Source organism: Equus asinus, chromosome 1, assembly GCF_041296235.1.
Source record: "Equus asinus isolate D_3611 breed Donkey chromosome 1, EquAss-T2T_v2, whole genome shotgun sequence".
NCBI classification, from domain to species: Eukaryota; Metazoa; Chordata; class Mammalia; order Perissodactyla; family Equidae; genus Equus; species Equus asinus.
The window spans coordinates 179429383-179454578 of NC_091790.1; the positions used below are offsets into that span (position 1 = coordinate 179429383).

The window sequence follows — 25196 nt, forward strand, 5'->3', positions numbered from 1 at the left end:
AAAATTGGTTTTGCTACTAATCATTTTAAATGTCACTTACTTATATGCCACTTACTTATTCCACTAAGTCAATTACAAAGACTGAAAACTGTCTAGATAAATCACATTTGACAAGTCAGAAAAATATTTTAATCAGGCTGAGGGAAGATAGTTTGAAGTCTGAGCTTGAATAGACTGTTTGCTTAATGGACTCCCCCAAAGAGACACAAAGAGGCAGCCAGATCCAGGCAGTGCACACTACGCCTGGGTCCATCTGATCTCTTCAGAAAGTCATGATCCATGAAGACTTTCAAGGGCAGGTTCCTTCTCAGAGTGTGCTGTATGGTCACAGATGCCATTGCTGAGGAACCCTCATCAGGGCTGGCTCCACTGTAGTATGAATTTGCTGAGTATTTCATTTCCACCAGAACAATGCCTTAGGGCTTACATATTTAGATTAAACATTTTTTTTTCTATTTTCTAGGGAAGTTTTCCCTTTTTTTAATGAGGAAGTTTGGGCCTGAGCCAACATCTGTGCCAATCTTCCTCTACTTTTTTGTATGCGGGTTGCCACCACAGCATGGCTTGATGAGCAGTGTAGGTCCATGCTCAGGATCAGAACCCGTGAACCTGGGCTGCCAAAGCAGAGTGTTCTGAACTTAACCACTAGGCCATGGGGCCAGCCCCTCCTAGGGAAGCTTCAATGCTAGCAGATCTATGAATCATTAAACTGTCTTGGGCTTTGCCTCAATTTTTCATGATTTTCCCTGCCTTTCATACAGAAGAGGGTAGAAGCAGGGATGAGATCACTAATAATAATAACAACAGGAACAACTTACATTTATTTGGTATTTACTATGTGCCAGGTATAAGGGAGGAAAAAGAGCTTTCTCTTACCTTTTAGGTTCTGTGGCTGAGGCCTATGAATTGAACTGACAAAAGACAGATTAACAGGAGAAAAACATACAAACTTTATTTAATAGTTTTACATGCACATGGGAGCCTTCATAGGAAAAATGAACACCGAAAGAAGCAGTTAGGGCCAAAGAATGATAAATTGTGGAGGAAGGACAAGACAAAAGAAAGGGGTTTAAGCTTCTAGGGGAAGTAATTTGTGAGAGAGTGACTAGGATATATATGAGGGAAATCAATGGAAGCTAAGGGTTATTTTAGTAGGTTTGTTTGTACAGATCCATTTTGGTGTCAACTCCCAGTCTCCGGTGATAAGATGTTCTCTTCTTGGCAGAGGGAGTATACCTTTCACATGGGATGCTCTACTGCAGGCAGAAAGGGGCAGGTCAGGGAGGCCTTCCTGCATGTGCGTTACAACCAATTAAATCAATTTTATGGCCCACTAATAGTTTGTTACCTGTAATTTGGAAAAAAAAAATGCTGGGAATAAGCCTACTCAACATCACTTCTTGAATAATCTTGTTCACAGTTACCCTCCATTTGTGCCAAAATGCATAGAACTACTTAGGTCATATTCAGTTTTTGCTCTGAAATGCTCTTCGTAATTAGATTTTGGCAAGAAATGTCAGCATGGAGGGGCTAGCTGAGCTCGCCTGCAGAAGGGTTGACTGAGTTCTCCTACTTCCTTTAACTAGGAGCATGTGGTCTCAGTTGAGGCAAAAAATCAGTAGCCTGCCAATCTATGGGTAGAGATAAAGAGGCATTTTAATTGTAAATACAACTTTTACTGAGTTTCTGCAATTTGAAGTGAATTTTGCTAGGTATGACTCTTCCTTTTCCCATCTCTCCTTGTTCATTGACCATTCTTTAAAGGAAACTTAGATTACTGCTGATGCGGGGTCGGTGAGCCAAGGAGTTGAAAGAAAGAAAGATTTCTTGGACTCTCAAGATCTGGCAGTAATGCTGTTTTATTTAGAGAATAGTGAGGAATAGCATGGGGACAGGACCCACGGGCAGTCAGAACTGCTGCTGCCACCGGCTGCATGGGGACAGGACCCACGGGCAGTCAGAGCTGCTGTTGACATGGGGAGCTGCTGCTGCTGCTGCCTCTGCTGCCAATATTGGTGGAGAGTAAGGCTAAATTTAAGGCACAGGTATGTGAGTTATCTCTTTACAAGACAAAGGAAAGAATATGTAAAAAGAGTTGTTAAAATGACATCAGTGCCGGTAGGGTCTGGTTATTGGGTGGTCCTATAACTTTTAGATAAGAATCAAACCAGATTGAGTAAATGGCAGAAGTCACCGCTTAAATATTATCTTCAGCTAAAGACAAAGGAGGATTTTGAGGGGATGTCAGTTACATGAGGTTGCCAGACAGTAAACAATTTAAGTTCTTGCCTTTGGCATTGATTCAGACTTTCTAGAGATAAGGTCACCTCCCTTCTTCCTGGCACAGAGAGGAGGCATCTTTACAGATGGAGGTTTCCCTTACAAAGGTAAATGTTTCCCAACAAAGGGCAAGCAAACTCCAGTCCTCAGAGCCTGCTTCTCATCTGCAGTTTTAAAATACACCAGCCTAAAATCCTCATCGATTGCTATTACCCCCAACCTTCTCTGTACTGTCAGTATCCATGGTAAATACTTCTTCAGAGTTTTTGGCCTAGGAGTCCACAATCCCTACATTATTCTAGAGATATCCTTAATCAAATTACGTATCTTGGCTTTTATCGCTCCTGTAGGTCAAAAACAATTCTCTCCACACCTTAATACAGCTGCTTTTCTTATAGTTTGGGGTAAATGGACTATAATAACTAAGATTTAATAATATAGAGAGTCCGGGGGAAATAATACCACACTTCAGATTTACAGAGCTTCTTGTGAAAAATACTTCGTGGTTATCATTTCACACATCATCCCAGCATCCTCAGGAATTAGACTGATCTAAGTATTACGAATACATTTTTAAAGAGTTAAGTGATATCTGAAGAATGAATAATTTGAATCCTCCAGCTGTTGCATAATAGAGTTAAAAATGGAAATAAAGCCTCTATCCTTTTCTGGATCTGGGCTCCTTAATCCCTTTAGCCATGAGTTGGAGCCATGAGATGGAAGACTCAGTTAAGACAGAATAAAAAGGTTAAAAGTGAATTTAAGAAGAGGAGAGGAAAAGACCTTGTAAAGGGAGACACCAATAAATGTTTCCAGCGCTGCTGTGGCACAAGTATTCTAATCTCAGACTCTATTACACCATTAGCTAGAGAGAATGGTGGCAGTTGGAGGCAGTTGAGAGAATTAGATGAGATTAGAATTAGAGATTTTTTAAGTCCCTGCTAATTGTAACCTCTGAGATACATCTTACTTTCCATATAACAAGGTAAGGTCAAAAGTAGGTATTGTTACTGAAGGTTGATAATTGTTACCTCCTCAACTCTTCATCTTGTTAATGTTTAAGATAGGACAAATTGGGTTTAATGCGATACATGAACTTGTGCTTTGGGAGAATGGCAGGAAACTAAAAGTAATCTAGTGAAAGTGGAAAAAAGGAAGAAATAATTTGATCAAGGAATTAACTGATGGATAGACAGTTCACTCCTTCACCCACTGGATTAAGTACTTATGGATCTCCTACTGTGTGCCAGGCACTGTACTGGGAATTGGGAACACAACTGTGAGCTTAGAGTCTAGTGCGGGAGACAGACATGTTTCAAATTTGAACATAAACTGTGAGTAGTGCTAAGAAATAAGTACAATTTTTTGAGAGCCTTGATACCTTTAAAATAGCCTTGGTGGCAATCAGAGATGAACACTTCAATAGGCAGATCTGTTTGGAAAGGCTGCACAGGGGGAACCGTGACTGAGAGATATATCTCTAGACTCCAAATAGAGACTAGAATAAATCTAGGGCAAAGAGATTTATACCAGAGGTACAAGGCAGGATCCCAGCGGAATGATGAGAACCTGCCATCATAAAACTCTTCTTCCTCAAAAGAATAGGAATTTTCATGCGGATAATGAAAGATTTGGGTTTTATTTTTCTTTAGATCCTGTCTGAAAAGCTGGCCTAGACTGAGTTGCCACGCATTCCTTAGAAGTGGAGAAAAAGATGAATATGCTGGGGAGACATTTGATTGCTTGAGACTTCAGCCATAGTTTTGCTTTCACAAAATGTACATTCTTAAGGTAGACTGCAGAACATGGCTTTTTAGGAAGGTAAATATTAAACACTTAAAACTGACAAGATTTTTGAACCAGTCCTTTAGTTTAAGGAAAAATTCAACCTGCATCATAAGTGCTCCATTATCTCTATAGGCTCCAGATATCTTAAATAGATAAGAGAAGAAATGCCTGGGCTGGCCCGGTGGCATAATGGTTAGATTCATGTGTTCTGCTTTTGCAGCCAGGGGTTCAGCAGTTCAGATTCCGGGCACGGACCTATGCACAGCTTATCAAGCCATGCTGTGGCAGGTGTCCCACATATAAAGTAGAGGAAGATGGGCACAGATGTTAGCTCAGGGCTAATCTTCTCAAAAAAGAAAAAAAAACAAGAAGAAACGTGTTGTTATTATCTTTTGAAACTAAGCTCATATTTTTTTTTAAATAGCATTTATCTTCAGCATTATTAAATGTGTTTATTACATTTGATGCGATTGAGTCCCTATTGCCTGTAGACAAAGGAAGTTCAGGAACAGATAGGTGTTTTCTGTTTGTGTTAGACTGTGGTCGCCATTTGGATCTTTGCTATAATCCCGTATGTAGAAGATTTAGTAACTATGACTTTGACAATTCAGAGAAATAAAAACCAAAAGTCAAGCAAAGAGAAACATTGGTTATTGCTAATAGAAGACCAATTGCAAACTCATAGCCCGTGTTATATACTATTATACTTTTGTGAACTTCATTATTCAAGGCACTGGTGATAACAGAGGTGTTTGTTCTTCCTCTTAAACTTTGACTTGATTGGTACTAAGCCCTTTTGCCTATTCGTGCTAGGCAGCTGAGCCACGGCCATTACAGAACTAGGACTGGTCCTGTGTTTATGATGGTGCAATGTTGGGTTGCCTGCAAGTCAGGCATCACTGAGCTCAGCCTGGAGTTTGACCAGTTGCATGTAGACAGCATCACTAGCAAAGCTGTTGCTTTTTTAATTAGCCTCTGGAATTCAGAGACTCTTCAGGACTTTATTCAATTATTCAATTACTTAGTTTCAGTCATATCCGGGTGTGTTGGTGCCTCATGCTTGGCTCCAACTTCTGAGTCATGTTTGAACTCTGTGGCTTCAGGATGCTACTCTTCGTTTTCTGTTTGGACATCTTCATTTTAAAGCATCACCATGGACCATGATTTTAAGTTTACTGAAATTCAAAGTAGAGTTCAGATCCTGGGGGTAGACATGGCACTGCTCATCAGGCCATGTTGAGGCGGCATCCCACATGGCACAACCAGAAGGACCCACAACTAGAATATACAACTATGTACTGGGGGACTTTGGGAAGAAGAAGAAGAAGAAAAAAAAAGATTGGCAACAGATGTTAGCTCAGGTGCCAATCTTTAAAAGAAAAGAAAAAGGAGAATAAACCAAGGGAGGGGAATAATAATGATAATAATAATAAAAGAAGAGGGAAAGGAAAAAGGAGTTGATGGAATGCCACCAAAAATGGTATTAACTTCTCTTGTTGAGTTAAATTTACCATATCTATTTCTCGCCAAGTTATTTATAAAATATCACAGCTTAACAAGAAATTTCCTAGAAAAACATCTTGCTTGAAGGGTCCTTTCTTTCCTGAAAATGTATTTAAATTTTTCCTTTAAGAGAAGAAACTTGCACCTGGATTTTTCTCCCTTGGGGAAATTATGCTGGTCTCTTACTTTAAAAGTTTGCTCAGAACTCAGCTTGGATTGACTGTGCCTTGTAACTGGAGGCAGAAGTCAGTGTTTGGATTGAAATGATAAACTAAGTACTCTGAGAATGATACACCCACTACCTAAGGGGATTAGTGTACAGGGCCTCAGGGCAGTAAATTTGGGTGGGCCTTCTGCTCACTTGGAATTTTGCGTTTTACATTTCACATTAAAGAACGATTCCCAAAGTATCCTGAGGCTTCCTGAGGAGGTGCCATGGGAATGACATCTTAAACTTGGGACTCTCTCCCTTGCCCCTCCCCCCCTCCCTTCAGTAAAGTTATATTCTGGTCACATTTAAAGCACCCTCATCTCACTTTCACCAAAGTTACAATCTTGGCTTTATCAATATTTGTCCATATTTCTGAATTCTCACCTTTATATTTGTAACAATAATTTATATTCAAAATCTATAACAATTTTAAGGGTAAGAGGATTTTATCTAAATTCAATTCTTAATTCCACTGAGGTGATATACACAGAGATTTTTCACAGGAAATAGGAATATTAAGAGGGGATTCTATGGGGCCGGTCCCATGGCACAGGGGTTAAGTTTGTACGTTCCGCTTCTTGGCGGTCAGGGGTTCACTGGTTTGGATCCAGGGTGTGGACTTGGCACTGCTTGGCAAAAGCCATGCTGTGGTAGGCGTCCCACATATAAAGTAGAGGAGGATGGACATGGATAGCTCAGGGCCAGTCTTCCTCAGTGAAAAGAGGAGGATTGGCAGTAGTTAGGTCAGGGCTAATCTTCCTCAAAAAAAAAAAAAAGAGTGGATTCTGGAGACAGTCCCATGAGTGACTTCTTTATCTGTTAATTATGATTTTCTAGAAATAAAGTGTTTGTTGTGGAAATAAAGCATTTGTTGTGGAAAAGAAGAGAGAAGAAATAAGCCAAGAAACTTAGTTAGCTCTTTGGTTCAGCTTTTTCTGTCTATGACTCTCTTTTCCTTACCTCAAAAATCTCGATCACCACTCCTCTTCCAAAAACTAAAACAAGAACCCCTTGAACAAGCATCCTAGTGAATAAGAAGCAAGGAGGCGGATGGTTGTTTTCCCTTCCCCAATGAAGAGAAGCTGAGCTTCAAATCTGTTCTGGCAAACAAATTTCTAGGATTAAATTTGATTTTGCTCCCATTTTTAATTTGAGAAACTGGTAGTTGAATGAAAAGAAATTAGAAGAGCAAAATATATAATGGACCCTCAGGAAATAGGAATATTTTTCACATTTCTGGATTTTCTTCTATTCTGTAAGCATGTGCTTAACATTTTTTTTTTTTCATTTCATTTTCATTTCAAGGAAGATTCACTTTGAGCTAACATCTGTTGCCAATCTCCCTCTTTTTTTTTTGCTTGAGGAAGATTGTCTCAGGGCTAATGTCTGTGCCAGTCTTTTTCTATTTTGTATGTGGGTCACTGCCACAGCATGGCTTGATGAGTGGTGTTGGTCCGCGTGCGGGATCTGAACCCATGAACCCAGGCTGCTGAAGCGGAGCATGCTGGGCTTAACCACTACACCATGGGGCTGGCCTCGATTGACACATTTTGGTATATCTCAGAAACTGCCTGTCTTTAGTAGCATCAAGGCAAGGAGCCAGTTGGCCCCTACTAAAGGGGTTCGGAACAGGCCTCCTCAAGATGTATCATTTTGACACGTGGAATATTTTGAACTAAAGGCAATCAAGACCCAGCAGGCTCAAGACACTTTTACCTTGCCCTTAAAGAATTTAAATTGCGGGCCTTTCCCATAATAAGAGTTATTACCAGCAATAGCTTTTTATGACCTATCTGTATGATAAAGCAAAAATCTAATTACTACTAGGCCAGCCCTGGTGGCCTAGCAGTTAAGTTCAAAATGTTCTACTTCAGCAGCCCGGGTTCGGTTCCCAGGTGCAGACCTGCACCACTCGTCTATCAGTGGCCATGCTGTGGTGGCAGCTCACATACAAAATAGAAGACGTTTGGTAACAGATGTTAGCTCAAGGTCAATCTTCCTTAGCCAAAAAAAAAAAATAAAATCTAATTACTGAACATCTGCTCTTCTTGTCATCCTGTGAATTATCCTACTCTCCTCAGAAGCCCCAGGCCCCTATTCTATTCCTTGGCTCAAGATGGCATAAATACCTCATTTTACTTTTCTGTCTCGGAACCTCTCATGTATGTGGCATTCCCATACATATGCAATTAAATTTGATTTTCTCCTATTAATCTATCTCATGTGAATTTAATTCTTAGGCCAGCCAGAAGAATCTAGAAGGTTAGAGGAAAATTTCTTCCTCCCCTACACTGTTCCTTATTATTTTAGGCAAACATCTTTACATGCTGCTTAATTATCTTTATAACTAGCTCTTTTATCTGCATAAATTACCTCAGGCTGAAATACTGTATTTATTTAAGTAATTATATCAGCATTGGGTATTGAAGTTATTTTTCACATTTTCCCATTTCATAGATGGTACAATACATAGTAGAGAATACTACATATGTGAATATGTCTACCTACCTATATAGTTTTAGACTAAGCCTCAAACAAAACCAGATTCCAGGTTGAAAGGATTTAGTTATCCTGTGTTCTGTTGATAAAATTCCTTTACAACAGGAATAAGTTTAATTTAAATAGGATTTTGGATGTATTCAGATCTTGAGATTTTAAGTCTATTTTGAGATAAAAGAATTTTTTTTAAAGGGTGTTATGACTTGCCAATGCTCTAGGAAGACATTAAATCTACAGCCTTCTTGCCTTGCCACTACTGAAGATGAGTTGGGTGCCCGAACTGTGAAAGGGTTTCTAGTAAGTATCATTGTTAGGGGTTGGGGGGATTTCAAAAACTTAGCAGAAGTGCTTTAAGAAGAAGTTATCCAGACAATGAGCAAGGAGGACATTTGCAAAGGGATCAATAGATATGATTGAGTACAGACCTTATACATATTAGTGGAGAGAGAAGGTCAGATGTTAATTATGGGGACTTCAGTCAGATAAGATTTTCTAGGGAGTTGAGGTTCTTGTGTAAAATCCTCTATTAGAGGCTCTAAATAAAAGGAAGATGCTATTTTAGATGCTAACCTCTAGGTCTGCCCCCAATTCCGTGCTCTAAGGCTTTGTTCACAGATGTACACTAAAGAAGAGATAGTTTGTTTCATCAAAAAAATGTATATATATATATATATACAATAAATACATAAAAACCAGTATCTTTTACTTAGTGGATTCACCTTTCCTTAGCAAATTCAATAAAATGTGAATTCTCTGAAATATACTCAATGATTCTTTGATCTCACTGATGTTCTTCGGTCCTATTGCTCTTCTTTATGATTGAACAGAATTAAAAAAAAATCATTTCTTTTAGATTTAGATTTCTCCAGATATTTCTTATTATCATTAATAAATCAAAATATTCTCACATGATTTAGGAAGTTAAACCATATATATTAGTGTGCTTCCAAAGGAAAATAGTTTTAGAAAAAATTTCATTCTCTAAGCACAGAACTGATTTATTGTGTTCTCGTTAGGCATTGTCCATTGAGCTGAGAAGAAGTTTCACATGGAGAAAAAAAGTCAAAGGATAAAATAGTTGAAATGGAGTTGAGAAGTGAGCCCCCCAAATTTAGATTTTTAGATACGTAAGAGACTTTAAGTTATGTATTCCAGAAACCTAATGCAAGAATCATATCTACAAGATTCGGACAAGTAAACATAATTCAGAGTTTTTTGAATTGTTTATCTTATGATATTTCACTAGCAGATGTCCTAAAACAAGAGGATTCTAATGAGTTTGCCACCATTTTCAGTTTTGAATTTTTTTTACTCATACAAGACACGGGGCTTACCAGACGTTATTTTTTGATTTTTTAAACTGCATTTAAACTTCGTGGAAATAGATAGAAAAAGGAGGTGGTGCCAACGCTTTAAGGTTGATTTAATTTCTTACATTTATTTTTGTTTTATTAGTTTAAGAATTAAAATAAGATAAACTTTACTGCTAATATAAATTTTGACACATTTACACATGTATATATTTATAAATGAATATGCTTTATCAGATGTGCTCAAAAAAGTTTAGAGATCATTGGCTAGCAGTTGGATGTATACTTCGGAGTCAGAAACCTGAGTTCAATAACTATATACCAAAATGACAACACCTTTCATGGCTAAACGTTGGGGATTTGTGAACACATCTGCTGTAAAAGGATTTCTTGTTCAGTGGAATTTTGTTGAAGCCACATCATCAAAATGGTACTTGTTGAGACAAGAATATTTTCTCACATTGAGTGGAACATTAAAAACAAATGAACTTTACCATGTAAAATTCTGTGGGGAAGATAAGACTTTTCCTTTACTCTCTCTGGTTCTGTGGCTGGGCTTGAAAATTAAACTGACCAAAGATAGATTGACAGGAGAAAAGCATAAAAACGTTTATTTAGTGTTAATATTTTTACACGGTGTGGGAGGCTTTATAGAAAATAAATGAAGACCCAAAGAAACAGACAGGCCTGAAAGCTTATATACCATTTCAACAAAGAATGATAAATTCCAGGGACTGCCTGGTGGTGTAGTGGTTAAGTTCATGTGCTCTGTTTTGGTGGCCCAGGGTTCGTGGGTTTGGATCCTGGTTGTGGACCTACACACTGCTCATCAAGCCATGCTGTGGAGGCATCCCACATATAAAATAGAGAAGGATTGCCATGGATATTAGCTCAGCAACAGTCTCCTTCAAGCAAAAAGAGGACGATTGGCAACACATGTTAGCTCAGGGCCAGGCTTCCTCACCAAAAGAAAAAAAAAAGAATTATATATTCTGGAGGCGTGACAAAAGAAAAAGGGTTGTGAACTAGGGGTGGTAAATTGTGGGAAAGTGATGAGGAAATATATGGGGGAAATTCACAGAAGACAAGGGTATTATCTTGGGGTGATTTCCCCACCTCCAGAGATAAGAACGTTCTTTTCCTGGTACTGAAAGGGCGGCTTTCTCAGGGGAAATTTTATGTCCTGCTTTTTGGTAGAAAGGGAGAGGTCAGAGAGCCCTTTCTGCATCTGCTGTTTTTCAAGTGCCTTAGGCTCAAAATAACCAATATGCCAAAGTGGCATATTTTGGGGTGGAATGTTCTAATCTCCTTCTATTCACACATACACAAAAGTAGAAGAAATGACCTCCATGTATTCATCACCCAGTTTCTATAATTATTAACTCATGGCCAATCTTTTTCACCTAAACTCAAATCGTCCCCTTCCTCCACAGGTGCCATGCCACCTTCCCCACCCCCCACCCTGCCCAATTATTTGGAAGCAAATCTGAATGGGACATATAATGACATCTTAAAAACAATTTTTTATGTTTATTTCCAGTGTCTAGGATATTTTACTTTTTTGAAAAAATTTCACATCCATTATCTTTATCGTTACAGCTACTATTACGGTTTTAACTATTCTTCCTACAAATGGAGAATTATGGGTATCAAGAAAGAGGTGAGTGGTTGTCTTTTTGATGTACTTTGGTTCCATCTAGCTGTTCAAGCCAGAAACCTAGGAGTCATAAGTTACCCCTTCCTTATTCTTTCAAATGCATTTGGTGACCAATGGCTGTCAAATCTTGTCCTCTTCCCAGCACTGTCACTCTTCTACTCTTCTATTTATTTACACAACTTCTACTTTGTCCCTCTTTAATTGTGTCTTGTATAGAGTGGTTATAATAATCATTCTGAAACAAATTTGATCATGTCACTATCCTAACAACATAGTCTTTTGGGCCTGGTATCCCTGATCGACAGCCCCAAGCCCTGTTAGATGAAATTTTCTTTTGTTTTCCCCTCACGATGTTAGAACAGTGCCAACATTTAAATGTATGGAGATTTTTTCCATATTTAAAATTGATATGCCCACATTTGGATAACTGACATAGTAAAAATTAGAAGATGTGGCACCATTCCAAATACCTCCAGCAAAATGGCGGATCCATTTTTAGGACAGGACATGAGATTTGACTTTTGCTATAGTCTCACACACGTTGCCTGCCTAAGGGCTGCAAACAGAATTCCTGGTACGGAATCTGAGTCTCCTCATTGCCCACGTTATCCTTCCTTTTCAGCTCCTCCAACTTCTCCCATAATGGATTACCGACTACATCACTGGATCTATTCTCCTCTGTGTCTAATCCTGGCCTCTATCCCCAGCCCCCACTCCTACTTGGGTCTCTCCAACTTAAGTATCATTCTCTGCCTGGAGCCACATCTCGTCTACTCAGGTGTCTTGGGTGTTGGTGCTCATGGTGCTTTCGGCATATCCTAAAACACCATTATTGTGCTCTTCACTTCTGGCTATCAATGTTTGAATTTCTTATACATGTTCACAAGTGTATACTGTCTTCCTTTTTTAAAAAAAAATTACCGTGCTTCCCCAGTACTTGACAAATTCTAGAGGTTCAATGAATGTTGGATGAATGATTGACTGGCTTAAATATCTTTAGACAATAAGACCCAAGAGAATTGAGAGGTGCTCAGGGCAATTAAGATAACAGCCAGCCCAAATATAGTCTTCTCTACTCATGACGGTCTGGGCTTATGCTACTTCCTCTAACTGGGTCTCAGAAGTGAATGTTGAGAATCCCTAAGGTTCCGCTGATGGTCTGAAAGGAATTGATTTAATTCTTTGACTTTAGTCATAAAGCTATGATCTATGATTTCTGGATCTTGTCTTTGTACTTTAGACCTGAAAATGTTTCTGTCTCCTCTCTTCTTTTTTCCCCCTCACTTATATACTAACACTTACTCAGTCTCTCAGCTGTCTGTCTCTTTGCCTAGAGAAATTAAATTCCTTTAGAACCCTTGCCTCTGGGACTCAAACCTGCTTTCAATTTCAAGTTCAAGCAAGTCTTCCTGGCCTGGTGTCCTTTTGACTCTGTCCATGGCCTTGGCTCACACAGATACCAACTGTCTCGTTTTGTGTGAAACAGTGATGTTTGAGGAGGTTATATTGATAAGCATTAGGTGGCCCATGGGTTGGAGAATTTGCCTTTTCTCCTTAAACCCTGAAGTCCCCAAGAAGGCTCTATTCCATAGAATGAGTCTGGAAGATGTGGGTTCTGGTTCAGGCTCTGTCACTAGTTTGGTGTTCTCAGGGTTGGGTAAGAGTTACATTATAATGCCTACAGGTATACCAGTCTTTCTCCTGAAGTTGAAACTGGTTTGTGGAAAGAAAAGAGACTTGTAGGAACTATAATCCTTTCTTTTACCCTTGGTGATTATAATGAGTTTCCTAGGGCTGCTGGAACAAATTACCACAAACTTGGTGGTTTAAAACAACAGAAATTTGGGGCCAGCCCGTGGCCGAGTGGTTAAGTTCTTGTGCTCTGATTCGGCGGCCCAGGGTTTCACTGGTTCGAATCCTGGGCACGGACATGGCACCGCTCATCAAGCCATGCTGAGGCAGCATCCCACACGCCGCAACTAGACGGACCCACAACTAAAATATACAACTGTGTACCTGGGGGCTTGGGGGAGAAAAAGGAAAAATAAAATCTTGAAAACAACAGAAATTTATTTTCTCACAGTTCTGAAGGCTAGAAGTTTTAAACTAAGGTGTTGGCAGGGCCGTGTTCCCCCTCAAGACACCAGGGAAGAACTTTTTCTTGTGTTTTCCTAGCTTCTGGTGGCTTCTGGCAATCGTTGGCATTCCTTGGTTTGTAGCTGTATCACTTCAATTTCTGCCTCGATAGCCACATGGCCTTCTTTCCTGCATCTCTATGTCTTTGCATTCTCTCCTCTTCTTATAAGGATACCAGCCATCGGATTTAGGGCCTACTCTAAATCTAGGATGTTTTCATCTCAAGAAAGTTAGCTAGTTATATGTGCAAAGACTCTATTTCCAAATAAGGTCATGCTCTGAGGTTCAGGGTAGAAATGAATTTTGGGGGATACTTTTTAACCCATCAGAGGGTCTATCCTTTGTATGTCAACAGTCTTATTACTTTTTAAGTTAGAAAAATTTAAATTCACAATTTTCAAGGATAGAAGTATCCATTCTTTTTTGAAGAGGTCTGTGGGTAGAGATCTTCCCAATAGGCTCATTCTACCCCATGTTTTTCTTGATAAAATGATCATGTGGAAATTAGATTTGAATGTTAACTTTTTCAATAAGCTGAACATTCTTCCCTGAGACATAAGGAAATCTAATCCTTTCTTTATTCCATTTACTTCTCCCACTCTCTGCCATTCAGGCATTGCTATCAGTAACTGGTAGTTGAAAGGAATTCATTTTTTCTTCCAATATTACTTTAGGTGAAGATTTTCTAGGTCCTGTGTAAGGAAATTTATTAGGGCTTAAACTATAAAAATCTTTAGGTAATTTGCTATGGTAAGGATACACTTTCCTGGGAAGAATGGCCCAATGCCATGTACCTTTACATAGCAATAAACTACTAATCTAACTAAAAAGAGGTTCTTGTTTCCTCCTGGAATCACAGAATGTTTAAATATGTCTTCTTGTAGGTAATTTTTACAAATACCAATGTTAAATAAGACATAGCTTAATTTCTTATCCTTGGCTCAGACCATTTTATTGTACCATAAAATGTGCCATAACTCTTCACTTTGTGACAATCAGAATGATAGCACAATATCACTTCTCAAAGACTATATAATACCAAAATTCAAATATTGCTTTTATTAAGCTAGGCCAGAACCAATCCTCTTAGTGGAAGATGTAAATTAGTAAAATGTTTTATTAACTTTAGACATGAGAGTACACTACTTTAAGCTATGACTGAGCAGGGTTCCAAAGAGCCCTCAGACTTGTCCTTTGGTAGGAGATTTTGGTTGATTTAATAGTTTCAAGCAAACTTTCGACTTATTACCTCAGGCAGAAGTTGACTTTTACTTCCGCCTCTCCCTGTTCTCCTTCACAAAAAAGGTAAAGCTTTACAATTCTATGAGATTGCTGTTTTCAATATTTAGCAGACCACTAGAGAGTGGGCTTTCAAGAAATAGCAAAGAAGAATGAGAGGTTTGACTTGGACTTTATTTTCTTTCAACAGGCTTTTGGGAAGGCATTGCTTGGTACAGCATTCTGCACAACTGAGAAGGCAAAACGAACAAATAGCTGCATTCACCTCTCTGCAGGCTCACGAATGATTTGGGAAGATGAGACAAACGTGAGCTGCTATAGAATTTGTGTCATATATAGGAGGAGATAATTGTATTGATTCAAACATAGGAGGAGGTCCTCCCTCTTCACAAATTGAATTAAACTGGGGCCAGCCTGGTGGTGTAGTGGTTCAGTTCACATGCTTCGCTGCAGTTGCCTGAGGTTGGAGGGTTCGGATCCCAGGTGCAGACCTACAACTGCTTTTCAAGCCACACTGCGGCGATGTCCCACATAAGATAGAGGAAGATTGGTACAGAGGTTAGCTCTGCAATAATTTTCCTCAAGCAAAAAAAGGAAGATTGGCAACAGATGTTAGCTCAGAGCCCATCTTCCTTCCCAAAGAAAAAGAAAGGAAAAGATTGAATTAAACTGCCTTCACTTAAAGTTGAGAACTTCGTAAAGCTTACAATCTCTGATACAGAAATGTAGTGAAACAATACATTCTCTATTTCTTCTTTTTTCGGTTATAGATGAAACAACTTGCAAAACATTCCTGGAATACAAAGAAGAATAATATTTAAATGTAAATCATCGTTATACCTCTTTATTCATCAGAGTGGCTTCATTTGACTCTCTCTCTTCTGTGCTTATATCTTGCGTCAAATATTAGATTAAAAAAAGTGTGTAGGAAGAAATAAGTGATTTTCATAGTCATTACTCTTTGCAATGGGAGTGCTAAGGATCCAGCATGGCTTTGTTGGGTCCAGTGGAACATCACAGGTGGTGTTCACGTTCCTTTTGATTCCGTGTTGCTTGACTGTGGATTTCAGAGCACCCCCTACGTTCCCAAATACTCCTTTTGTCTGGGCCTGGAATGCCCCAACTGACGTTTGTGCTGAGAAGTTTAACGTGCCACTAGATCTGAGCCTCTTCTCTTTAGTAGGAAGCCCCCGAGTAAATGTCACAGGACAAAATATTACATTATTTTATACTGATAGACTTGGCTACTATCCTTATATAGAAACAAAGACAGGCAAACTTGTGAACGGAGGACTCCCCCAGTCGGGATCCTTAACAGATCATTTGGAGAAAGCTAAGGCTGACATTTCCTATTACATTCCAACAGACCACGTGGGCTTGGCTGTCATTGACTGGGAAGAGTGGAGGCCTACCTGGGTAAGAAATTGGCAAGCTAAAGATATTTACAGGCAGCAATCTATTTTGTTGGTTCAGCAAGAAAATGTACAACTTAACGTCACCGAGGCCACCAAGACAGCCAAAACAATGTTTGAAAAGGCAGGAAAGAGTTTCATGCTAGAGACTTTAAAACTTGGAAAATCACTTAAGCCAAATCACTTATGGGGTTTTTATCTTTTCCCTGATTGTTACAATCACTATAAAGGATCCGCTTACAATGGAAGTTGCTATGATATAGAAAAGAGAAGAAATGATGGACTCAACTGGTTGTGGAAGGAAAGCACTGCCCTTTACCCATCTGTTTACTTGAATAGCAAATTAAAGTCTTCTCCACTAGCTGCACTCTTTGTCAGGAATCGTGTTCAGGAAGCCATTCGAGTTTCTAAAGTTCCCAGCGCTGAAAGTCCACTTCCCATCTTTACATATACACGCCCAGTTTTTTCTGATAAGCCTTCAGAATATCTTTCTCAGGTAAGTGAATCAAGGCATAAAGCCTATGAAAGAGTGTTTACAAATGATGTTTAGGGGAATTTAACATCATGTTTGAAAGGAATGAAATTTAGTTTTCAGTATCCTTCAGGAATATGCACACAGGTAGTTCTGCATCACTATATGAATGCAAAATAAGAATATACTTCACTTCTAATGTCATCATATAATATCTTAGCAACCATGGAGAATTAGGCAGTATTGAAAAAGTGTTAACTCAGTTCCCTTTTTTTTTCTTTCATGGGAATGCTCTCTTGTCAATAGAGGTAATTAAAATAATAATAAGGGGGGAGAGCAAAAGAGGTGATCAGGCTCACATGTGAGGGGATGAACTATCATTAGTTTTTGGGTGGTGAACATGATGTAATCCTCACAGAATTCGAAATATATTAAGATGTACATCTGGAAAAAAAAAAGAAAAAACACCCCTATGCTTTAAAAAATAAAAATAAATAAATAAATAAAAAAGAGAAAATAATAATAGAAATCTATTTTTGTCATAGTACGGCAGTGACTATGTAAAAGATAGAAATAAATAGTGGGGAAATATTTAAACTATTGTTGTTGCGTCAGCATGCTTAGCTTTGGTGTTATGGTCCTAAGTGTAACATTTCATTGAGTTGTTATCTATTAACTCCTGCTATCACATTTGCCAGGATGACCTTGTGAATACAATTGGTGAAAATATTGCTCTAGGAGTCTCAGGAACTGTAGTCTGGGGAAGCTCCAATTTAAGCAGGAGTATGGTAAGTTGAACTGATGGGAAATGGATGAGAACATTTCTACTTTTAATGTTTTAACAATGAGGATTGTTGTGGTATTGAATAATAAAATAATTGCTGTGCTTGGCACAGACTGATAGGTACTCAATTAATACTGGCTGAATTAAACTATCGTTTGTGTGGTTATGTTGTAAGGTAGAAAATATTGTACCTGTTTTCCAGTGAGGAAACAGAAATTCAGTTAGATTAATTGAAATTCTCTAGCCTATGTGGCTAGTGAGTAGCAGAGACAGGATTACAATCTCAGTTTTCTGAATCGGTGTTTGGTGTTTTTTCTACTACACTGTGCTGTGTCTCTTCTCAAAAGAGCTCCAGCTAGTCAATATTCATTCATTCATTCTTCCTTTCATTCAATTACTGTTCATTAAGCGCTTATCTTATGTATTAATTTAGTCATTTAGTCTCCATGACTGTTTAGTACAGGAGCCAGCAAATGCTGGCCATGGGCCAGATCTGACCTACTGCTTGTTTTTGTACAGCTCCGTGGTCTAAGAATGATTTTTTACATTTTTAAATGGATGAAAAAAAAGAAGAATGGTATTTCATAACACTTGAAAATTATGTAGAATTTAAATTTCAGCATCTATCAGTAAAGTTTTATCGAAACATAGTCATGCTCATTCGTTTAGATGCCTAAGCCTGCTTTTACACTACAAGGAAATAATTGAGTAGTTACAGCAGAGAATGTGTTATCCAAAACCCCAAAATATCTACTAATCTGTTACTTTACAGAAAGTTTGCTAACCCTTGGCTTATTGAACGCCTGTTATGATTAAGTGCTAGGGAGTTGTTTAGGTACTAGAAATATAGCGTTGAATGAAAAGTCCCTTCACCATAGAGCTACATTCTTGTAAGTGGAAACACAACATAAACAGGTATGATATGTCAGGTAGTGATAACTGCAATGAAGAGCAGTGAGGCAGTGTAGGCAGAAATGGAGAGTGATGGAATGGTGCTATCTTACATGGGGTAGTCATAGAAGGCCTCTGGTGGGGCGCTGTTGGAGCACAGACCTGATGGAAATAAGGGACCAAATCTCTGGACACATGGAGATGGCAGTTGCAGTGGCCTTGAGGCTGGAATGAGCTTTTGAAGAAAGAGGGAAAGGTTTGACTGGAATGCCTGGGCAAGGAAGATAGCGGTAAGACGTGTGGTCAGTAAGATAGCAGAGGGTCAGAGGTAGGTCTTCATAGTCTGTGAGGGGGCTTTTACTTTGAGATGGAAAGCCACTAGAAGGTTTAAGGAGAAGAGTGGTAATTTCTGAAGAACATTTCAGAAGAGCTAGGTAGTTGAATTGAGACTAGATCATACAGAAAAGTGAGCAGGAGCAGGGAGAGGAGGCTGTTGATGGCTTGGACCACAGGGGCCAGCATGTATTTGGATTTTGAATATAATACGACAGCAGAACTAGAGGATGGGCTGAGGGGTTGGGTGAGTAGGTTGGATAAGAGAAGTGATTAAAATAATTCTGAGGCTTTTAGCTTGAAGTAGTTGCCACGGAGCTGGCAAAGATTTTAGGGGGAGTGGTTTGACGGGGCAGGGAGGAAAAGGCTGGGAGAGGGAGCTGCCTAGGCAATTGGGAGTTGGTTTTGGAAAATCCTACTAAATTGTTCAAAGCTTCCCTAAGGGAGAGGAAAAGAAACCTTTCTTTTTGTCCTCCACAGGTTAGATTTAGTAGTGTCTATTTCAAGTAAAATTTTTAAATAATACTTGTTTTATTAGGAAAAAATGTTTATTTTGTTCTATACAGTATGAATTTTATTCCTTTTCTGCTAACACCTTTTCTTTAGCTCAAAATCCTTTCACTATCATGATCTAATCCTTTTCTCTCTTCCTTTCTTTTCATCCTTGTTTAATTCTCTGTATCAGGTCTTTGTCCCTCACCTCTTCACTCCTTTTCAAGAGTAAAGCTGTCACATGGGCACTGCTGAATTGGAGCTGAGCTTTTCCTTCTCTGATGGATGTGGATTACTAGTGACGTATGCGCCATGGAGAATGTCTAATGAAGCTCATGGCCCAGAGGTCTGATCCTAGGATCTATAGCAAAGAGACTTTATACTCTAAGATCAGAAGACAGTTTTTGATCTTTTTCCTTTCAGATAGACTAGCCATATTTTTACTTCATTTATAAAAGTACTTAACAGCAGTCACCTTTGAGACATTCTTTCAAAGTAGTCTAGGCCCTTCTACCTATTTGATATAATTCTATTGTCTCTGGTTTGATCACTAATAAAGAGAAATAACAGAAAATATGAGTTTAGAGAAAAGCGTATGTTCTTTAACAAAATCTTTCATATGTCAGAAAATTATTTAAAAATTATACTTCTAAGTAGATTTCCAATTTTCATTAGTTGTTTTCTCAAATCTATAAACTCCTTTCTCAAGAGTCTTATTAATTCTATGATGGAACCATTTATACGTTCTCCACAATAGTTCCCTTTTTTTTTTAAAGAACTGAGAACTCCACCCTTACTGTGATGAGAATGAATCAGGCATTTCCCAATTAGTAGGATAACGTGACGTACTATTTAATTGTCACACTTGTTTTTTTTATTGCACTTTAATCTTAGATTCACATTCTTCTACCATGACTTCCATATTATTCATACGGGGACAGTCCATCAACTTTAATATGACTATTTTCTACTTAATGACACTGGCTTGTGGATTCTTTTCTAATGTTTCTGTTACCTTTCCCAACTTATTATTTTGAATGCTCGTTCTGTCATTCCTTCCACTTTTTTCTATGTCATTTGTAATCAATTGAGTCATGGATTACTTGTCCTGTTTCCTCTGATTCATTGACAGCTTGAGAAACTGGTAATTGCAGATTTACTTGCAATGACTGGAATTGACTTAAAACAATTGTTATCAAATGTAAGCAAACCATTTTGTTCCATTGCACTTTATTAGATCCAGGAGTGTGACAGAACCAGCTCCTACTGGCCCCAGCTCGTGAGACCTGACTGTTAAATATTCAGAAATTTTGTGAACTGGTTGTAAAACAAAGCCATTATTAAGAATTAAACTTGGGGCTGGCCCCGTGGCTGAGTGGTTAAGTTCTCGCGCTCCGCTGCAGGCGGCCCAGTGTTTCGTTGGTTCGAATCCTGGCCGCGGACGTGGCACTGCTCATCAAACCACACTGAGGCAGCATCCCACATGCCACAACTAGAAGGACCCACAACGAAGAATATACAACTATGTACTGGGGGGCTTTGGGGAGAAAAAAGGAAAAAATAAAATGTTTAAAAGAAAAAGAATTAAATTATAAAAACTTAGAATAAAATAAATTGTTAACAATAGAAGTAATAAGTACTCAAAATATATCACTTATTTACTTCATTTTACTATTATCCATACTCTTAGGTCATTTACATCTATGGTATTTGTATAAGTGGAAATACGATATAATGGTGTGCTGCTCCATACCATGCTACCATCCTGTGTAATGGTGGGGTACTTGATTCCCAATTCTGCATTAAGTGATGTCAGGTTGGTGGCTTAAAATTGTCCATGGTAGGAGTATTCACACCATGGATATTAACAAATGCTATAACCCAGGCCTTATCCTTTAGAGAGCCACTTTTATTTTGTTTTATTTTTGTGAGGAAGATTGGCCCTGAGCTAACATCTGTTGCCAATCCTCCTCTTTCTGCTTGAGGAAGATTGTCGCTGAGCTAACATCTGTGCTGAGCTAAAATCTGTGCCAATCTTTCTCTGTCTTATGTGAGATGCTGCCACAGCATGGCTTGACAAGCAGTGCCAGGTCCACACCCCAGATTGAACCTGTGAACCCCAGGCCACCAAAGCAGAGCATGCAAACCCAACCACTATGCCATTGGGCCAGCCCCTAGAAACTTAGTTTTAGATCTTTCCAAAGACCATGCCTTATGTAGGCTAACGATTCTCAAACTATTCTCATTCTTTTACTCTTCTTTTTGCCTAACCCCTATTTCTATGAACAACCGCAATGTCATGTGAACTTGTTGTGAATTCTCATATATCCTCGGCACTGGGGATTCAGTGTTGAAGAATATGGACAGAGACCCTGCACTCATGGAGCTTATATTAAAGTTGGAGGGATAGAAGTAATACATAAACAAGAAAAATATTTTATGTGATAAGCGCTATGCAGAGAATTAAAATGGAGAGCTGTGAGACAATAGACAGGAAAAGTGTCTGAGAAGGGTATTGTCTAACTAAAGATGTGATCTGAAAGACAAGACAGAGTCAATCACGTTAAAAATTAGTGGAAAGAGCATTCCAAGCAGAGGGAACAGTTAGTGCAGTTTGAAGTGAACTGGCCATGCTGGGGAAACAACTAGTATGTCTAAGGCGGAGTGGTGAGGGAGGACCGTACGAGAGGAAGGAAGGACTGCGCCACATCAGGCTGCATGCAAGTTGAGAGAGGTTGAATTTTATTCTAAAAACTATGCAAAGGTATTTGAGGGTTGAGAAGAGGTTTTCTATCATTGCCATAAAAATTACAGCGAACAGTGATTTAAACAAGAGAAATTTATTATCTTACAGTTCTGTGGGTCAGAAGTCCAACATGGGTTTCAATGGGCTAAGATCAGGGTGTTGGTAGGGTTACATTCCTTTCTAGGGGAGGATCCTCACTTGCTCATTTGGGTGGTCAGCAGGATTCATTTCCTTGTGATTGTGGCAACGAGATCTTTATTTTCTGGCAGGCTGTGGCTAAGGGTCATTTCCAGCTTCTAGAGGCCCCTGCATTCTTTAGCTCATGAATCACTCCTGTATCTTCAAAGCCAGCAATGCTGGGTTGAGTCTCCCTTACCTTTGGATTTGTCGTCCTTCTTCCATTTAACTTTGTTTTTATCCCCGTTGGAAAAGTTTCTACATTTCTAAGGTCTCATGTCATTAGATTGAGCCCATACATATTAATTCAGCATAATCTTTCCATCTCATGGTCCATACCCTTAACCATACCTGTAAAGTCCTTTTTACCAAGTAAGATAACATAGTTCTAGGTTCCAGGGATTAGAGTGTGGACATCCTTGGAAGGCCATTATTCTGACTACCATCAGTGACATCATCTCAAGGAAGGTAACAAGAAATAGATTCAACTGGAAGCTGCCAAGATTCCTCAACTTTCCTGCTGATCTCCCACCACCGCGTCTGTTGGTCACCTGAAGGACTAGCACAGCCAGCTCACTCAACGGAACTGCTGATCATGAAAGAAAGTGACTGTCTTCTATGTTTTTAAAAGGACAATGTCCCAGTTTTAGAATGTACCAGTCTCAAGATGAATCATTTTAGTTACTCATCACTCGTACTCTGCCGAATAAGCATATTGGTAAAAGAATTGTCATAACCATACTTTGAACTATACATAACATTTAATATAAAGTATACTCGGTTGACCCTGTTTAGTTGTTCTGAGCTAGCAATTTAGAAACCACTCTTTCCAATGCTGTTTAAACTTGTGTGACAAATGCGATACTTACTACATTTATTTTTAATTTCTTGAGGGCTAACCAATGATGTGGTGGGCCCTGGGCTAAGCACTTTTATATACTTAGTATCTTTTCATCTTCACAACAACCTTATGAGGTAGGTGCTACAATTATCTTTATTTTACAGGTGATGAAGCTGAAGCATAGCCAGGTTAATTAATTTGCCCAAGGTTACGTAGATAGGAAACTAAGACTTAGAAAGCTTGAGAGATTCCCAAGTTCACACAGCTGGTCATTAATGGAACTGGGACTCCAATTAGGGCAGATGGATCCATGAGCCTATGCTCTAACTGGTGTACGATCCTGCACCCCTCTCCATTAGTTTCTGGATTACTGAGGAAGACCAAAGCTAGGGTATGTTAAGCCTCAACTCTTCATTTATTCAGTGACATGAAAAGGCATGTGAAACTTACGAATGCTACACAAAAGAGTTGGAATAATCTTTCTTGTTAAGGTAAAAAAGATAAAATATTTCCTACCTCTTGTTGGGTCTATTTTTTTGAGTTTCCTTAGAAATTGCTTATTGCAGTGAATTAATTCACATGTGAACTAACTTGGACCTTGATATTCTGACCTTCTTATAATTTTACAGCAAACTTGCACGGCCTTAGACAATCACATGAAGACCACACTGAATCCTTACATTATCAACGTCACCCTAGCAGCCAAAATGTGTAGCCAAGTGCTTTGCCAGGAGAAAGGAGTGTGTACAAGGAAACATTGGAATTCAAGTGACTATCTTCACCTGAACCCAAAGAATTTTGCTATTCAAACTGGGGAAAATGGAAAATACACAATACATGGGAAACTCACACTCGAAGACCTGCAGCAATTTCCCCAAAAATTCTATTGCACCTGTTATGCCAACACCAGTTGTAAAGAGAGAGATAATATAAAAAACATTGGTGCTGTCAATGTATGTGTTACTAACGATATTTGTATAGATGGCTTTTTAAACTCAAAACTCGGTCAACCTCCTGGCCCTTCATCCTCTACACCACCTGCCACGGTGTCTCCATGTGTACATGGGAAACATCCCAAGGGGTGTTCCAAAGGCAGGTGTTCCTGGCAAACTATCTCCAACAATGCCCAAGAGGGCTGTCGGCGTTTTTACCGGAAAAATACCTCCAGTCGTTTATATATTCAAAACAAGATAATTAAAACAACCCCTTCGAGTACAAGTTCAGTGCTTATTAAATTTCCTGTCTATATAGTTTATGTTTTGATATATTTTCCATTTTTAGATTTAATAATTTATCTAGATTAAATTATTTTTTAGGCAAGTGATAATACCTATACACTGGAAGTTTTATATTTGAAATGTAAGTCAAAACTTGTAGCCAAGATAGCACTTTGATATTTTGAGCAAAAATTGCTCTTTCATGATCAAATTGAACTTGAAATTATTATTGATTGATAAACAAAGGATGCTGACTAGCACTTTAATTTTACAAAATCGTAGTCAGGACGCTGTTACTACTAAATCCAGTGATGCTACATTTTGCTTTTGAAACTCAAAGTAGAATTTGATTGTTTAATATAGCATAGAATTTGTTTTGTAAGATGATATCCAATTTTGTATTTTCTAACTGGCATGAGTCTACAGCAAGTATTTCACATACTGGGAATGTATATATAGAACTAAGAGATACGTGTTATATTCTTGGTTCTATCAACGATGATTGTAAGGCCTAAAACACTTGGAGGTCTAGTTTTCTTCTGAGAAGGTGAGCATTTGAATAATGCCGATTTACTGCAAATGGATGTCTTTATAAGTAGTTTTCAATTTGCAATAAAGATGTCAAGAAAATATTAAGGTGAAAAATCTTATCTTTTAAAATGTAATATCCTAAATGTACTAGTCTGCCTCAAGCACTGAACAATGGTTTTAGTTATTTCCTCTTGATAGTTTGTTCAAGTTCTGTTTTATTGAAAGATAATCTTTAAAAAGCAATTATCCTGTCAACTTTTGTACGTGGTTTAATGTCTTCAGAATTCATATATAAACTATTCTAATTTTCTTTTCACTTTTGATCGTCAAATTTGACGATCTTGTGTACCTAAAACGCCTTATTTCATCTAAGCATCCATTCATATCCTTCATATAGCATTTATTGAGGGTTTATTCTCTCCCAGCCTCAGTATTAAGGGTCACAGATTCAAGGTGACGTAGCATGTTTCTTGCCATCAGTGAGTTTGTTGTATAACATTGAAAGTGGAACATTACGACATAGTGTGTGATAAATGCTATGAGAGAAGTTCAGCATGTTCTGGCATACAAACGAGAATTTGGGGGTGTCAGAGAAGAATTTCAAGGGTTACATGAAAGAGATGTTATGTCCTTTGCCTTGGAGATTCACTAGCAGTTAGGTAGCATGGAGGCATGAG

At 38.6% G+C, this 25196-nt stretch overlaps 1 protein-coding gene across 4 annotated transcripts in view; it reads left to right on the forward strand.

Moving 5' to 3' along the window:
- Nucleotides 1-25196, forward strand: part of LOC123283559 (hyaluronidase PH-20-like) — an 81949-nt gene that overhangs the window by 4467 nt on the left and 52286 nt on the right. Inside the window, exons 2-7 of one of the 4 annotated variants that reach the window (XM_070512763.1) lie at nucleotides 11191-11251; nucleotides 14814-14930; nucleotides 15394-15446; nucleotides 15990-16531; nucleotides 17206-17295; nucleotides 23401-24769. In XM_070512763.1, coding sequence (XP_070368864.1) covers nucleotides 16148-16531; nucleotides 17206-17295; nucleotides 23401-24075 — 1149 coding nt within the window. In that variant the 5' untranslated portion in view covers nucleotides 11191-11251; nucleotides 14814-14930; nucleotides 15394-15446; nucleotides 15990-16147 and the 3' untranslated portion in view covers nucleotides 24076-24769. Of the gene's footprint in view, nucleotides 1-11190; nucleotides 11252-14813; nucleotides 14931-15393; nucleotides 16532-17205; nucleotides 17296-23400; nucleotides 24770-25196 lie in introns of those variants that run through there. The other 3 variants (XM_070512753.1, XM_070512757.1, XM_070512765.1) reach the window with 3 other exon arrangements.